The following is a 15,827-nucleotide window of genomic DNA, read 5'->3' as shown; positions in this document are numbered from 1 at the left end:
GTTATTGCAGGACAGGTGGGTCAGTCAACAATGGAACATGGTAGGCTGAAGTAAGTAAGTCATCAACCTCCAGCTTATGGCAGATGGGCCTTGTGATACCTTTCTTACTATGCAGCCTGGACTAAATATCTATGTACAGTGGATAATTGTATTCCATACTTTGCTAGAATAGAACACTGGTTCAGTAAACACTGGGTTGAGAGAAACTCAAGGTTTTCCTCTTTCTGACGCCTCTCCCTGTGCTGTGCCTGAACCACCTAAATGTCACTTTGACTTCTGCATTCAGATATAATACCAAAGGTCACATCAATGCATTCATCTGCAGAAGGATCATCCATCCATCCATTCACTTCTGCTTATCCTGTTCAGGGTCATGGGGGGGCTGGAGCCTATCCCAGCTGATATAGGGCAAGAGGCAGGGTACACCTGTACAGGTCGCCAGCCTGTCACAGGGCCAACACAGAGAGACAGACAACATCCACACTCGCATTCATGCCCTCATTCACACCTATGGGCAATTTAGAGTTTCCAATTAACCTAACCCCAGTAAGTGCATGTCTTTGGACTGTGGGAGGAAACCAGAGTACCTGGAGAAAACCCACAAAGACACAGGGAGAACATGCAAACTCGACACAGAGAGAGGGAGAGAGGGGCCTGGGCCAAGGTGGAATCGAACCCAGGCCTTCCAGATGGCATTCTAACTGTGAAGCAGCAGTGCTAACCACCGTGCTGCTTCTGCAGAAGGTTAACCTGGATAATTAGCAGTTACTTATTTGTGATCGCTATATTATTTGGCCTTTTGTGTTTACCATGATAATCAATTGTTGAAAGAACAAAAAGAAAATCACAGAAAGAAAAACAGCTTAGATTTTATTAGCTAAACACATAATTTGCAGGTTTAATGCATTGATTACGTGGACTGTCAGAATTTCAGCATGTTTCCTTCACTGAAACATTTGCTGTAGTTAACAATCTTTACATAAAACTATTACGTTTTAGACAATATAAAAATATAAACATAAAACCCTGAACAGTCCTCAGTTTGTTGAGATGAACATCTTGAGATAATTTGTCATGGGAGAAATTTTTGAGGTTTTTCGTGGCTCTGTTTGGACCTTGGAGGATGACATGGCACACGACCATGAACGATCCTGTCTACGTTAAATGTGGTGAGTCTGTGTTACCATATTTGAGAGAAATCTGTGCATTTTCCTCTCATTTCTGCCTATTTAACAAACAAATTTCTCTATTTCACTGAGATAAATTAAACAAATTCAACACAACTGGTTATTACAGTTCTTTGGTTCTGTCTGAAAACCTCTTTTAGGTGCACCAGAAACTTTTCCCAGGCAGCACACTTCTGGTTGCACTGTGCTGTTCGCATTAAAAGCCAGTTGTGTTACAGTGTTAAACTTATTTATATCCACCAAGCATCTATTCCTCTCCGCCCTCAGTTGGCGAAGTTTATTGGCTCCCCACCAGGATACGTGGGACATGAAGAAGGCGGTCAGCTGACCAAGCTGTTGAGGGCGTGTCCCAATGCCGTTGTCTTGTTTGATGAAGTGGATAAGGCCCACCTCGATGTCCTCACTATCATGCTGCAGCTCTTTGATGAGGTCCCACCCCCTTGATGACAAAGATGAGTGTGAAATAAAACTACAAAAATACAACACAACGGTCCTGTCTTTGGCATTTTTTCCATACTGTATATGTCTCTTAGATACCTGGAGTGGTGGCCTAGGGGAGAAGAAGAGGGTTCATCACTGAGAGGACCCTGGTTCAAATCCTCGGGCTGGCATCACTGTGGGTCCCTGAGCAAGCCCACCCCCCCAGGTTGCTCCCCGGGCACCCTTTGGCTGCCCCCTGCTCCATGCTGTGCTGTGTGTACTACATACTCCATGTGTGTGATGGGTTAAATGCAGAGAATGAATTTCACTGCATGTAAATGTATGTGACAAATAAAGCTCTTTCTTCTTCTTCTTCTTTCTTAAAATTGTATGCAAAATGGGTTCTAATCAACATATTATCTTTATGATGAATTATTACGCAAGTCCTGCAACATGTCTTCCCCAAAGAGTTGAGCTGTGCCGACATCATATAGAATAATCCAACACTGGATTATGAATGGGTATCACCAGGGCTGGACCGGGACAAAAAAATCGGCCCTGGAATTCTGGCCAAGACACTCACTTTAGTAATAATGATTTAATTGCAAAGCTTTTGGGTCTCATTTAGAAGTTGTTAAATCTGTTGTTTGACTTTTTTGAGTGCTTATAAAAATATGTTTAATCAGCATAGAGGCTAATAATTCAAACTACTGTGCACCTAAAATGGACACTTGTTGCTCATCCAACACTTCTCGGCCTTGACTGTTTGCTATTTTATCAGATTACGGTTCTGTGGCTTCCATATTTTTGGACGTATGCAAATACCAATAAATACTGATACTAATACATCACCATTGAATAGAATAGAATAGAATGCCTTTATTGTCATTATACAGGATGTACAATGAGATTGGAGGGCCACTCCTGTTCAGTGCCATGCAACAGAAAATCAAACTCTCTAAAATAAAAATAAAAATATTATAATCTAATATAATCAAGAAATATACAGAAAATAAACAATGTATAAAATATACAAAAAATGTATAAAAATCTATACATACATTGCTCATCATTCTCATATAATAGAGCTAATGTTACCTCCATCACCTCAAAGTCCCTGTATTATCCTAATGTTGTTACCTCCTTCTACAGTACTCCACGTGTCTCACTGAAGGCCCGCGGCCACATCCGCGATCTAAATTTATGCTGGCCGTGAGATGATTTCCTTTAGCTATCATTAATGATGCAGAGGGAGACATGCACAGGTGCGCTGACAGTGCATCACTGCATCACACAGCGGGAAAGTCCTGAAGACAGAACCCGTCATAAGCACCGTAACACAGACAGTGAACTTTTTGTATCACAGTAAGAAATGAAAGTGCAGCCAAAAACATTTGATTGAAAAGGGAGACAGCGTGGATTGCTCAGCGCAAGACCGCTTCTTTTTTAACCTACTGTACTGTATTTATTTACATATTTAGCTAAAAGATTAAGTGAAACAAAATAATCTTTTGGTGATTCGCAATGGAAATGTGTGAAAGGTCATATTTTTTTCATACTTTTATGCATCTATTTTAGGATTTCTAAACTTGCTACTGTACTTCACCAAGAAATGTTAACATAACATTTGTGAATCAAATTACTCAACGTTTTTGTTAAGAAGGCGCCACCTTTTGGTGACAGTCTACAATTGAGGGAAAGGGGTGTGTTCATGCTGGAAAGTAGTTATGCCCAGGAGAAAGAGGGGGACTTCCAGCCCAACGTCAGCCAGACCTCGGCCAGCTGGGGGCTGGACTTCAGCTGGCCGACGTCTGGCTGGATGCAGCAACTTTAGGTGGCTGCATCTGTACTTACAACATTTGGATGGAGGAGAAATTTTCACTGAAGAGGATGCGGAGGAGGATGAGTACAACCAGATACCACCCGCACAAGAACCAGGTGATCAATGCAACTCTTTCTGCAGTAACAGCACTACACAAGATACGTCACTATTTCCTACAATTCCACGTTGTATGAGGGTGGAAGATCCCAAAAATAATCACGATTTAACTCATAGTGATATCCTTAATGCCTACAATGCTTGGGAGCTAGCAACCCCACTTCCTCCTGAAGTCATCAAGCATAAAAATATTTGTAACCCTGACGTCATCTGTTTTAAATTCCGTCAAAACCAAACATTTTAACAGAGAAACAAGCCTTGCTGAATTAAAAGAAACAAGGCAATTTGTGACAGAAATTTTAAACGCACAATTAGCCATTGTGGAAATTTTTAAATCTATTTTAGAGTCGGACGGTGGAAGGAATACTTCGAGGACCTTCTGAATCCCACTGACACGCCTTCTGTAGTGGAAGCAGAGTCTGGGGATGAGGGGGATGACTTGACCATCACTGGGGGTGAGGTCACTGAGGTAGTTAAACAACTCCTTGGTGGCAGAGCCCCTGGGGTGGACGAGATTCGCCCTGAGTTCCTGAAGGCTCTGGATGTTGTAGGGCTGTCTTGGTTGACACGCCTCTGCAACATCGCGTGGAGATCTGGGGCAGTGCCATTGGATTGGCAGACCGGGGTGGTGGTCCCCATCTTTAAGAAGGGAGACCGGAGGGTGTGCTCCAACTTTCGGGGGATCACACTACTCAGCCTCCCCGGTAAGGTCTATGCCAGGGTGCTGGAAAGGAGGGTGCGTCCGTTAGTCGAACCTCGGATTCAGGAGGAACAATGCGGTTTTCGTCCTGGTCGTGGAACACTGGACCAGCTCTTTATCCTCTCAAGGATATTCGAGTGTGCGTGGGAGTTTGCCCAACCAGTCTACATGTGCTTTGTGGACTTGGAGAAGGCATTCGACTGTGTTCCTCGGGGTGTTCTTTGGGAGGTTCTGCGGGAGTATGGGGTGTCTGGCCCATTGTTGCGGGCCATTCAGTCCTTGTACAACCACAGTGAGAGCTTGGTCCGTATAGCCGGTAATAAGTCGGATTTGTTTCCTGTGGGTGTTGGACTCCGTCAGGGCTGCCCTTTGTCACCGATTCTGTTCATAATTTTTATGGACAGAATTTCTAGGCGTAGCCAGGTGGCGGAAGGCTTCTTCCTTGGTGGCCTCAGAGTCTCATCTCTGCTTTTTGTAGATGATGCGGTTCTGTTGGCTTCATCGGGGGGGGGGCTCCAGCTCGCAGTGGAACGGTTCGCAGCCGAGTGTGAAGCGGCCGGCATGAGAATCAGCACCTCTAAGTCTGAGGTCATGGTCCTCAGCCGGAAAAGGGTGGAGTGCCATCTCCGGCTCAGGAACGAGTTCTTGCCTCAAGTGGAGGAGTTTAAGTATCTCGGGGTCTTGTTCACGAGTGATGGGAGAAGGGAACGGGAGATCGACAGGCGGATTGGGGCTGCTTCTGCAGTGATGCGGATGCTGCACCGGTCCACCGGTGGTGAAGAGGGAGCTTAGCGTAAAAGCGAGGCTCTCGATTTACCAGTCGATCTACGTTCCTACCCTCACCTATGGTCACGAACTTTGGGTAGTGACCGAAAGAATAAGATCGCGAATACAAGCGGCAGAAATGAGTTTCCTTCGAAGGGTGGCTGGCCTCTCCCTTAGAGATAAGGTGAGGAGTGCGGCCATCCGGGAGGGGCTCAGAGTAGAGCCGCTGCTCCTCCACATCGAAAGGAGCCAGTTGAGGTGGCTCGGGCATCTGATTAGGATGCCTCCTGGCCGCCTCCTGGGTGAGGTGTTCCGGGCATGTCCCACCGGGAAGAGGCCCCGTGGTAGACCCAGGACACGCTGGAGAGATTATGTATCTCGGCTGGCCTGGGAACGCCTTGGGGTCCCTCCGGATGAGCTGGAGGAGGTGGCTGGGGAAAGGGAAGCCTGGGCTTCTCTGCTTAGGCTTCTGCCCCCGCGACCCGGCCCCGGATAAGCGGAAGAAAATGGATGGATGGATGGATGGTGAATTATACTGCTGACTGTACCTGTGAGTTATTTAAAGCTGTTTTAAGCATGTTTTAAACTTTAAACAATCTGTTTAAATACATTCTGTCTCTTCCTTTCAGACTATTCAGATTTGCCCCCTCAGCCAATGAGTAACGGTCCCAGAGACCATGATGCTGACGATGGGGAAGAGGACGAGAATGGCTACGATTTCCCAAAACCCCGGCTGCCTTTGCCTCCCGCCCGACAGACCCTTTCTGAAATGGGGGGGTCTATGTCATCGTCATCTTCGTCCTCCTCATTATGCGCTGCAGCTGCTTTCAACCGTCTGTCTCTAGACGCGGATGCTGGAGCGACCGCACGTAAGTTTAAAAGCTTACTCATTTATTTTCTTAATATTCTTGTAAAATAAAACTAATAAATATACAGTATATTTGTTTTCATTACTAAAATTTCAATTCTTTATTAATACACTTACCTTTGCAAATACATCCCTTTTTAAATCTATACAAATTACACAGAGGTGATTTTAATGATGCATTTATACTTTACCACCGTACAATAATCCACCTTTCTTCAAAAAAAAATCCCCTCTATTCCATATTTAGTTTTTTTCCATAAACTGCACTTATTTTCATATTATTCCGTTTTCTTAAATCAAGGTGCATTATTTTTTTCCACCCTTTTTCTTTTTGCTTCAGATTCACAGCTTGTTTATTGGTACATAATACAGACTCACTTTAAGAAATGTAGCTGTCCATTAACGATTTAGCACCTGTTCAGTTCATATTTGCTTAATGATTTGGATTTTGAATATATTTTTTGAAGCATTAATGCCTCATCCAGTGTTTCTAATGATTAGTTTATAGTGCTTCATTGTTTATTAACTGACACTACCCCTTCCATTTCCTTTCATCCAGCTTATCCTTCTTAAATATGGACTTCTACTAAGTGGGTTAAAATCTTACTGTGACACCATGTGTGGGAAAGCTGTGTCTGTCTCATAAAATCACTTGCATGTAGCAATTTTATAACTGCAGCCTTCACGTCCTTCCTGGCCCCAAATCAGCGAAAACTGCTGATGAATCAGTTTCTTGATGTACAAAAGTTCTTTGACCAGATCACAGCCTGAAAAGTCAGCTAAAACATTTTGCTTCCTGGTATGGCGCCAAACATAATGCAGATTTTCCAGAAGCTCTCTGAAGTTAATATTAGACTCAGCTCTGGACTTTGATTGTCATGAATTGATTTCTTTTACTGCATATAATCTGCTCCTCTGTGTGCAGTCCATATTCAAAGAAGAGTAAAGACCAGTAATTATAGAGAGCTTTTTTGTTACATTAGTGACCTTGAGTTTCAGTGAAGCTAACAGCATTGCTGGCCTTAGCAGACATGCCATAGTCTGTAGAAAGAAGCTGAAGCAGGTAGTGGGAAAATTGAGCCACAGAAGATTCAAAAACTCCAAAGCAATATGGAAGCAGTGTTTTAGATTATTTTAGAGGAGACGTGGTGTTATAAACCCCACCTCTGAACTTAAGTGTTCAGGGGAATGAGGCTGTATTTATTTTGCCCTCACCTCTGTTGTGACTTGACATTTACTACAGATGATGATGATTGCCGGGACCTCAGTCTTTGTATCTGTGAATCTGATAAATGGTGCTGGAACAAGCTCTCTGATTCTAAATGAGCTCTGACTGCATTATTGAAAGCCACTACAGTGGAAGGGGACGTCAGGGTCCATTAAGTTATATTAAGATTTAAAAAAAAAACCTCAGACACAGTTATCAAGGGCTTTTATATTAGTATTTCAGGTGATCCACTTTATTTCCAGTATTTCATTTCTCTCTTGGACCTACACTGGCTGTTCAAGTATTTAAGACTAGTTTATGTTGATTCTCATTCCACCAAAGCCAGACCCTTTGATTTCACTCTTACCATATGCTCAGCCTTCCCAGATCCAATGGAAGCACCAGAGAGACCTCCGAAGCCCCTGCCCAGGCGAATCAACTCAGAGCGTCGAGCCAGCCCAGTCCCTCCTGTCCCTGCACCGCCCTGCAGCGGGGCAACGGGAGGAGAAGCCAACCTGCAAATCAGTAGCGAGATCGAGCACCTCATGAGTCAGGGATACACTCAGCACGACATCCAGAAAGCACTGATGATTGCACAGAACAATATCGAGATGGCCAAGAATATCCTGCGCGAGTTTGTCTCCATTCCCTCTACCGCGCACATTCTCACATAGCACATCCTCCTGCTTCTCTCTTGCGTTTGCTCTCTTTGCCCTAGCTTGGCCCAGCCTGGTTTGGTTTAGGTTGGCACAGACCAGCCCAAAACCCAAAGCCATTGCCTGCAGCACTACCTCCAGTGCTGGCTGACACCCTACGCCCCTGTGGATTTTTTAACTGGCTGTTACTCCAGCAAGCTCGCAGTGTCTCTGGGACTCTCGCCCTGCACTCCACGCGCTTTCACAGTGTCTGGCCTTCTTTGAAACTGCTGCAGCAGGCCTCTTAGTTTTCAACATCTCCGCAGGACTTAATTATCACGTGCGGAGCAACAACGAATAACGGAGCACCGTATAATGCAAGCCTTCCGTAGGAATCATGGGAAGACGGATTCTTATCTTTTCATGTTGAAGCCTCTTGCTGAAAATGTAACCAACACCTCACAAATAAAACTAAAATGTATGTCTATATGAAAATTTAATATATGAGTAAATATATATTAAATGTGTGTAATATATACAGTACGTGCATATATAGTATGTGAAAATGATTTCAGCTTTGAGGGTCACGGTTGGTACAGGTGATACGGGCAGATGGGACCAGATTAAAGGGGGATTTGGCCCTTTCTGTGACAGGGGTGAGGAGGAGGAGGCGGGGTGTCTTCCTCACCCAGATGTGTTGGTCAGCAGCAGCTTGAAAAACGTGCCGCAGAGCTTCTTCATTCAGAATTCAGTCTGTTTTGGCCTTCGGTTAACATTGTTGCTTTGGTACTTTTTCTTTTAGTAAACCATGCTTGTTCTGTTGTGTTTTTCTTTTTTTTTTCTTTTTTCAAAGTAGCATGAAGATGGTTTGTGGTCTGGTCTGTTGCTGGCAGTGTATGTGAGCGTGTTTGTGTGTGCGCATGTGTGTCTGCCAGACCTGCCCCCCCCCCCCCCCCCCCCCCGTTCCTGTACAACATGAATGTGGAATTACACTTGGTGTACTCAAGACTCGTGCTCTGTAAACGTACTACTGCTCAAACTTGTATGTCAGGGCCTTGTGTAGCTGTGAGATTATTAGAGGACGTACTAATGTTGACGCCCCTGCAGTACCAGACAGGCTAGTGTTGCGTGATCCGTGGCGGCTGAATATTTTGTCTTTGTCTTCTGTCTCCAGCTCAGTCCGATGTTACAAAACAACAACAACAAAAAAAAGTCATTGATTTTACTTTGATAATATATTATTGTAATATGATCATAAATATTGTTATAATTAATTCAGAAGTGCTTCACTGCTGCTACTATTGTTAGTGCTAAACAATTAAGCCTTCAGTGTAAAATTGTGAATATTGTGTTTAACCATCATTCTGCTTCTTTAAAGTGACAGTATCATCTGTTTAGTCCATAATGTAGCATACTTGAAAGTACAAGCGGCGTGTGAGCATTCGGCTCGCTCAAGTCGTCAGATCTTCAGTGTTTTTCTTTTCTTTTTCTTTTTTTTCTTCTCCAGCAGATATTCGCTCTAAGCAGAATCTGTACAGCAACATTACAATTTTGTAACAGATTCAATCCTCTCGTTCACATCAGTTTCCATCCTCTGCAGGAGTTTTGCCCACTGAAAGGGAGCGACTGCTGAGGCTTTTTAATAGTAGGCTCATGGGTTTGTTGGCCCACCCCCAAGTCTACATAAAATCAGTGTTTGGGCCGACTGTAAGAGCTAACTCAGGAATAATTATGTTTGTCTGAAAAAGTCTGTCGAAAACCGGAAGAGACTCGTTGGCATAGACAGCAGCTCACCTGTCGGCTGTGTGCTCATGCAGGTGACATGTAGCCAAAAGTTTCCGCGTAATGAAGTCACACAAGTAGCCTATTACTCACTTTTGTTTGTCATAACTTGCACAGTTTTTTTTTTTTTTTTTTTAATTCTCAGTGTTTGCAGGACTAGAGACTGCAGCTTCATTTCCAGGTACTATGAATGAATTATGAGAAATTCATGCAAGCAGCTTTTAGGTACACTGACTGAATCTCTCCCAGCATATGAAGAATGTTTTGGATTCCCCAACCCACCCCCCCACCACCTCCCCGGGTGCATCATTTAAGTCAGTCCTGGCTTATTCTGGGTTATCAGTGTGCGTCGACTGGAAGCTTTGTCTATGTTGTCTTGCCATCTTCTATTTCTTTTGTTTTCTTCTTCCTAGTTGCCTTGAGAAACTTCATGAATGATGTTAAATGGATAGGAAGGGCCCCAGTCCTCAATACTGTACCAGTGTGTGTTTTATATATTAAGGACAGCATGTCATTGTCATGTATTATTTACCGTTGGTTTTGTTTTTGCACATTATACCAATTTGTGCTTTGATACTGTCACTCTAAAGAAAAGCAAATTGTATAAAGTTAGTGATATGAAAAGAAAAAAAAATGGCTGTTATATTTCATTTTGCATTCCTGTAAATGTATTTTGTTCCAAAGGTTTTTGTTTACTTATGTGAATAATTCAGTGAGCAGTGCCATATGTTTTGAGTTTGTTTTGTTTTTTTTGGTTTGTCGGTATTGATGTGTACCTGTTGATCTCCGAAGGCAAAATGATGTGATATTGCTTGTATTAATCTGTCCTCTCTGCTTCTTCAGCCTCATCCATGAGTAGCAAGCGCTCACCTGTGAAAGGACTCGCTTTTTGTTTGCTTTTCTCAGATCAGTGCTCAGACTCAGACCAGGGGTATTTCAGTTATCTGCCAGAAGAGGGAGCTGTTGTTCCACACAGCTGCGTTGCTTCTCAACAGTAAAAGGCATTCTTTTTTTTTTTTTTTTTTTTTTTTCTTTTTTTTTGATGGTTTTTAAAGCTCATATCAGTTTGGAAATATGCACAGTGTTGTTAATAAAATGACAAGCAAAAGCCTTCACGTGTGTGTCTCCTCTTGTTTTGTGCAAGCATGTTTATTTTCATGTTTAACTTCTGGATGCCTGAACACATTTAATTCAAGGAAACCAGGAAAAGCAAAGTCATTTCCTGTGCAAAGCTCACGTCAGAGTACACAAGCTTCAATACTCTTCTTGACTTACTGAATTCACTGGTTTACTGAAGACAGCACATTTTTTCAAATGCTTTACAACACTGAGAACCTGCGTTTTTTTTAGCCCTGACTTTTTAGGGCATGAACAATGTAAAAGTGAAAAAGAAATTTAAGTGCGCCCCTCGGCTCAAGAAGGAGATGAGCAAGCAGGATGAAGGGCTGGATACTAAAACAAGTGATCTTAACATTATAACAAAGTAAAGATTCAGAAAACAAAGATTTATTTATTTTTGCGAAACTGGAGCACGAGTGATCAGAACTGCAGACAAATTCAGTTCTTCAATGCTATTTTTGTAGTTGATAGTCTTGCGTTTTCCATTGTGATGCATTGGGTAATTGTATTAAAACCCAAAATGTGATTTGGATGCCTGACCAGTAGATCAAATCACCAATCATACAAAACTCTAATGTAACTTAATAAACTTGTCTAATGTTTATAAAGGGACTGCTAAGGATAGGGTGTTTATTCATGCCTGCAGTTGTGTACATGTTACAGTTGAATACTTCATAGGCGTATACTGTCCATGAATTTCATTTTCCTTGATGGACCTCCTTGACCCAAGTAAATATTCACACAGTACTCATTTAATGTTGAGAATTTCATTTCACTAGTAGATAAATGATGCTTTAAGTTGTCCTGGGTTCATTTCCTATTTCTTTTTTAACTGTGTGCTTGCCTGTGGACAAATGTCACTCTTATGTTAATCAGACGTGCTATGCATTTACTGCATTACCGAAAAGTCACTATAATGTATTTTTTTTTAAATTGTGTTTAATGTACACCCGCCACTGTACCAGAAAAGCACAATAAGTCTCTGTTAATGTCAGCAGACACACTTCCAGCTCTGTTCATTTAACAGTCAATCTTTTATTTGGTAGAAACTACAATGAATTTGTTGGTAAATAGGTTATGATATCCTCAGCGACATTATAACCTATTTTATTCTTCAGTCTTTTAAAAAGGCATTTTACATTGAACAGTGGTCACTCAGATCAACAGCAGAAACAAAACAGACCAACAGAAGCTTGATTGTCTTCATGATTTGCATATGTGGAGTCACAGTCAGTCCCCTCTCAACAGTGAAATACTCCAGTTACCAACATGGAGAAGAAAGAGGAGGAGTGGTTGTAAATTTAAGGCATCGACTCTGAGGGGGATTCTGATTCTGTCTCTCTGGGACCCGACAGTTTTCAAGTTTCAGTCGATACACGAATTTATTCATTCATTACACAGAAATGTGTCTTTTCCATATAAAGAGGGAAACATCATGCCATGAACCATATATATATTCACCATGGGTCTTTAAATTTTCAAAGAAAATAACTACAGAACTGTCGCATGAACATAGAAACAAAAGACAAACAGCTGTTTCACAACAACAAAGCTGCATGAATAACCACCATAAAATAATAATAATAATAATCAGTGCACTGAACATTAAATAAAACAGTACAAAATATGGCGTTTCTACATGGCTTTGAATGGAGTTTCTAAGACATCTGTCATTTAGAACTGGACTGCTTTAAAATGCTTGAAGGAAGAGAAAAAAAAAACAAAAATAAAAACTTCAGTCAGATCCTCAATGGATTTGTTCACCTGTCTCACAAAATGACTTTGGTTCATATACTTTACACTCTCCAGGTTGTGTATGTAGTGTACACAACCTGGAGAAAGGAAAGCCGAGTGTTAGGAGTAAATATAAAACACAAAGGATATGTGATTTAAAAAAAAAAAAAACAGACCTTCAAGTTTGTTTTCAGAGCAAATATTTGGTGAGGCTGTGAACTGGCTGTAGCGGTGAGGCATCGCTAGAGCTGCAAGTAAAATTCAGTGTAAAGACAAAACGATAAAAACAAAATATCTAACTAAACTCTCTCTTAAAAGCAAAAGGTGAAATAAAAATGTGTGACTGCACAGCGGACAATGTTCAAAGCACTGTGAGTCACTAAACTAGCCACATGATGGCGCTGTTGGAATCAATGTAAAACATCTAGGAGCTATAACTACCTTGTGTGTTTTTTTTTTTTTTTTAATAATCCAACAAGTTTTAAAAAATCTGAACATGGCTAAAATGACTGAACCATTACAAGGAGAATAAATAAGAAAAATAGAAGAAGAAGAAAAAAGATCACTGTGTTGTGCACACGCAAAAATAGAGGAAAAGAAGAACAGAGTATCCCATATAAATATATTTCATGCAGAGGAAAATGCTGCTGTGTTGATTTGTTCCTTATAGTTTCAGTTTGTTCCCAGACTGTCACAGTAAACATGACATGATGAGCTGCCCCAAGGCTACCCACAGTTGGAAATGGAAAGGATAAGGCTTCCCCCAAATGGCAAATGGACCAAATATCAGATGCTTTTATTATATACCTGTACATATATAGAGTTGGTGCTGTGACAATAAGCTCTACTATCCACTAGCTGATGTTACAGGATAAAACTGAAGCATGAATCAAGTGCTAACAGTTCCCATTATAGAATTTTGCCGCCTTGTGGTTGTAAAGATGATATATGATATAAAATTTCAACATGTTGCAATGTGTGATCTGGTGCTTTTCACATAGTAATCCAGAGGAGGCCATTTTCAGTTGTCGCTTGAAGATTTCAGTTTGGAGGTTTGAACTTGGAACGTCAGTTTCCACCGCACTTGTAAAAACTCGTGTCAAACATCCGAATTTTGACTTCTGCTTTTATACCTTCTGCTCAACACATCATCACCATGACTCCCAGCATCACCTAAGTGACATGGAGTGACAGACCATTGAGCTTTATTCAAAAAAACCCCCAAAGTTTCTTACAATTATCAGATATGTTTTTTTAAAAAAAAATCATACTTCTCATTTATTTTCATAGTTTCGTATTCATATCTATTTTAATATCAATTGCAGCCATGCAGCAATAGGTTACTGGGGGGGTCTGCCACCGTCATGCTAACCTGTGGCCATACAGCATCTCCTGGGTGGTTGACAGGATCGCATGGCTGTTTGTTTATTTTATTCATGCATTGTTTGTTTATCTACATTCAGCACTGTCATGTCACTCGGACTATGGCAGTGTTTCACTGTATACACTTGAAATAAACATCTTCTGTTGCCTACATGCCCTGGATGCTGTGTCTTAAATTATTTGAAGTAGTGTGTCACAGATGGCCTCTGTGAATAGATTTATTACTTGTGCCTGATCTGCCCACAGTGTTGGTTTTGCATACAGGTAACTGCTTTTTGATGGTTTGATTTTGACAGGAAAGTCTGGGATTTTGTGAACTTAGCTTGAGTTTTTGGATTTGTGTTTAAGGTTTGGGGAAAATGGGTGGTGGACTCAAAATGTGTTTTAGCAATTCGGAAATACTGTAATACCACTAACAGCTAACTGTGGAATATTTAGTAGTGAGGAATTCTTTCACAAATGTTTGCAGTAGCAGTCTGCACGCCTAGGTGTTTGGTTTTATACACCTGTGGCCATAGAGGTGATTGGAACACCTGAATTCAGTTATTTGGATGGGTGAGTGAATACTTTTTGGCAATATAGTGTATTTAGACAGAATTTTTGTCAGGATCAAAGTAGACACCTGAAATGAGTTCCTCACCCTCATTTTGTTCTACATGTTTTCACTGACGGGCAGCACGGTGGTGCAGTGGTTAGCACTGCTGCCTCACGGTTAGAATACCATCTGGAAGGCCTGGGTTCGATTCCACCTTGGCCCAGGCCTCTCCCTCTCTCTGTGTGGAGTTTGCATGTTCTCCCCGTGCTTGCGTGGGTTTCCTCCGGGTACTCCGGTTTCCTCCCACATTCCAAAGACATGCACTTACTGGGGTTAGGTTAATTGGCTAATCTAAATTGCCCATAGGTGTGAATGAGTGTGTGAAAGGTTGTCTGTCACTCCGTGTTGGCCCTGCAACAGGCTGGCGACCTGTTCAGGGTGTACCCTGCCTCTCGCCCTATGACAGCTGGGATAGGCTCCAGCCCCCCCGCGACCCTTAACAGGATGTGCGGAAGCGAATGGATGGATGGATGGATGGATGTTTTCACTGACACTAAATGTACCAGACCATTATTTTTCTTTGCAAAGAAAGAGTGTGTGTGTGTGTGTGTGTGTGTGTGTGGGGGTGGTTAAAGGGGTGAAAGACATTCACAGGAACTAAAAAAGCAGACCATTTACACACACCCATAATACACACAAATAAGTGCTGTAATAGTTACTTAAATGATGCAAAAATTAAACATTATAAATGAATTAAACATTTTCAGTGTTTAATTCATTATTTAGAGGAAGAATGGGGAACTTTGGTATTTTCTACAGTTTTGAGGCAGCAGGTCTGTCACCCAACAGCACAGACTTGAAATGTCAAAGTATTATTTTTTATAAAACACATGGATCCAAAACTCCAGGCAGGTGAAACACAAAGTAGAATGCAGGATCACAAACATTATTAAGATTAGAACAGGCAGTTAAAAAAGCTGAACACTTTAAAGCTGAAGCACAAAGTCAAACCAGCAGCCAGCGAGTGAAAATGAGCTGCTTGTATCATGGTCACAGGCTTCTGTGCTTTAGTGGGTTTCTTAACAGAGTTTTGGGGGTTTTGAGTCATCCCCACTGTCTCCATTAGTGTAAAGCTGCTGTGTGTAAATTTGTGTCTAGCTGTGTATTTGTTTGTTACTTCGTGGTTTACTTTTGTAATGTTTTTTCTCTGTATCGTGTGTTGGGTTTTACTTCATTTGTCTCATTTTCTCAATTAGTTTCAGCATTCTGCAAAGTACTTATTCTGCAGAAAGATGTTCCCATCAGTGTTCTTGGAATCAATACTAAGGTTGAACTCATGTTAAATTCTTTATATTCTGTTCAATCTACAGTAATGCATTACATTCTATAAATCTACCGTAACGTGCTTGTTACTCAAGATTTCCGCAGTATATAAAGGGTTAAAACATCAACAAGAAGAGCCTATTGAGAACCTATAGAGCTCATCTTGAAATAGCAAATATGTTTGGCACAACAACGCATTCAGATCACAGTTCTGCTTGCAAGATCTACCA

The 15,827-nt window shown here is 41.7% G+C and overlaps 1 protein-coding gene across 1 annotated transcript; it reads left to right on the top strand.

The window, feature by feature from the left end:
* Window positions 1-5,739: 5,739 nt before the first annotated feature.
* LOC115791129 (E3 ubiquitin-protein ligase CBL-like) lies at window positions 5,740-8,587 on the top strand. Its single transcript, XM_030745249.1, has 2 exons — window positions 5,740-5,880; window positions 7,465-8,587. The coding sequence occupies exons 1-2, from the start codon at window positions 5,781-5,783 to the stop codon at window positions 7,758-7,760; spliced, it is 396 nt and encodes a 131-aa protein (XP_030601109.1). The 5' UTR covers window positions 5,740-5,780; the 3' UTR covers window positions 7,761-8,587.
* The last annotated feature ends 7,240 nt before the right edge of the window (window positions 8,588-15,827 follow it).

This window comes from Archocentrus centrarchus, chromosome 13 (genome assembly GCF_007364275.1).
Source record: "Archocentrus centrarchus isolate MPI-CPG fArcCen1 chromosome 13, fArcCen1, whole genome shotgun sequence".
Taxonomy (NCBI): Eukaryota; Metazoa; Chordata; class Actinopteri; order Cichliformes; family Cichlidae; genus Archocentrus; species Archocentrus centrarchus.
The sequence above is the reverse complement of the archived record's forward strand: the minus strand, read 5'-3'. Positions and strand labels throughout refer to the sequence as shown.

What these genes read in the sequence shown, in the direction of transcription:
- LOC115791129 (XM_030745249.1), top strand. Translation starts at nt 5,781, where the DNA reads ATGGGGGGGTCTATGTCATCGTCATCTTCGTCCTCCTCATTATGCGCT. An exon ending in GGATGCTGGAGCGACCGCAC is followed by an intron (nt 5,881 to 7,464) that starts GTAAGTTTAAAA and finishes CCATATGCTCAG; the next exon opens with CCTTCCCAGATCCAATGGAA.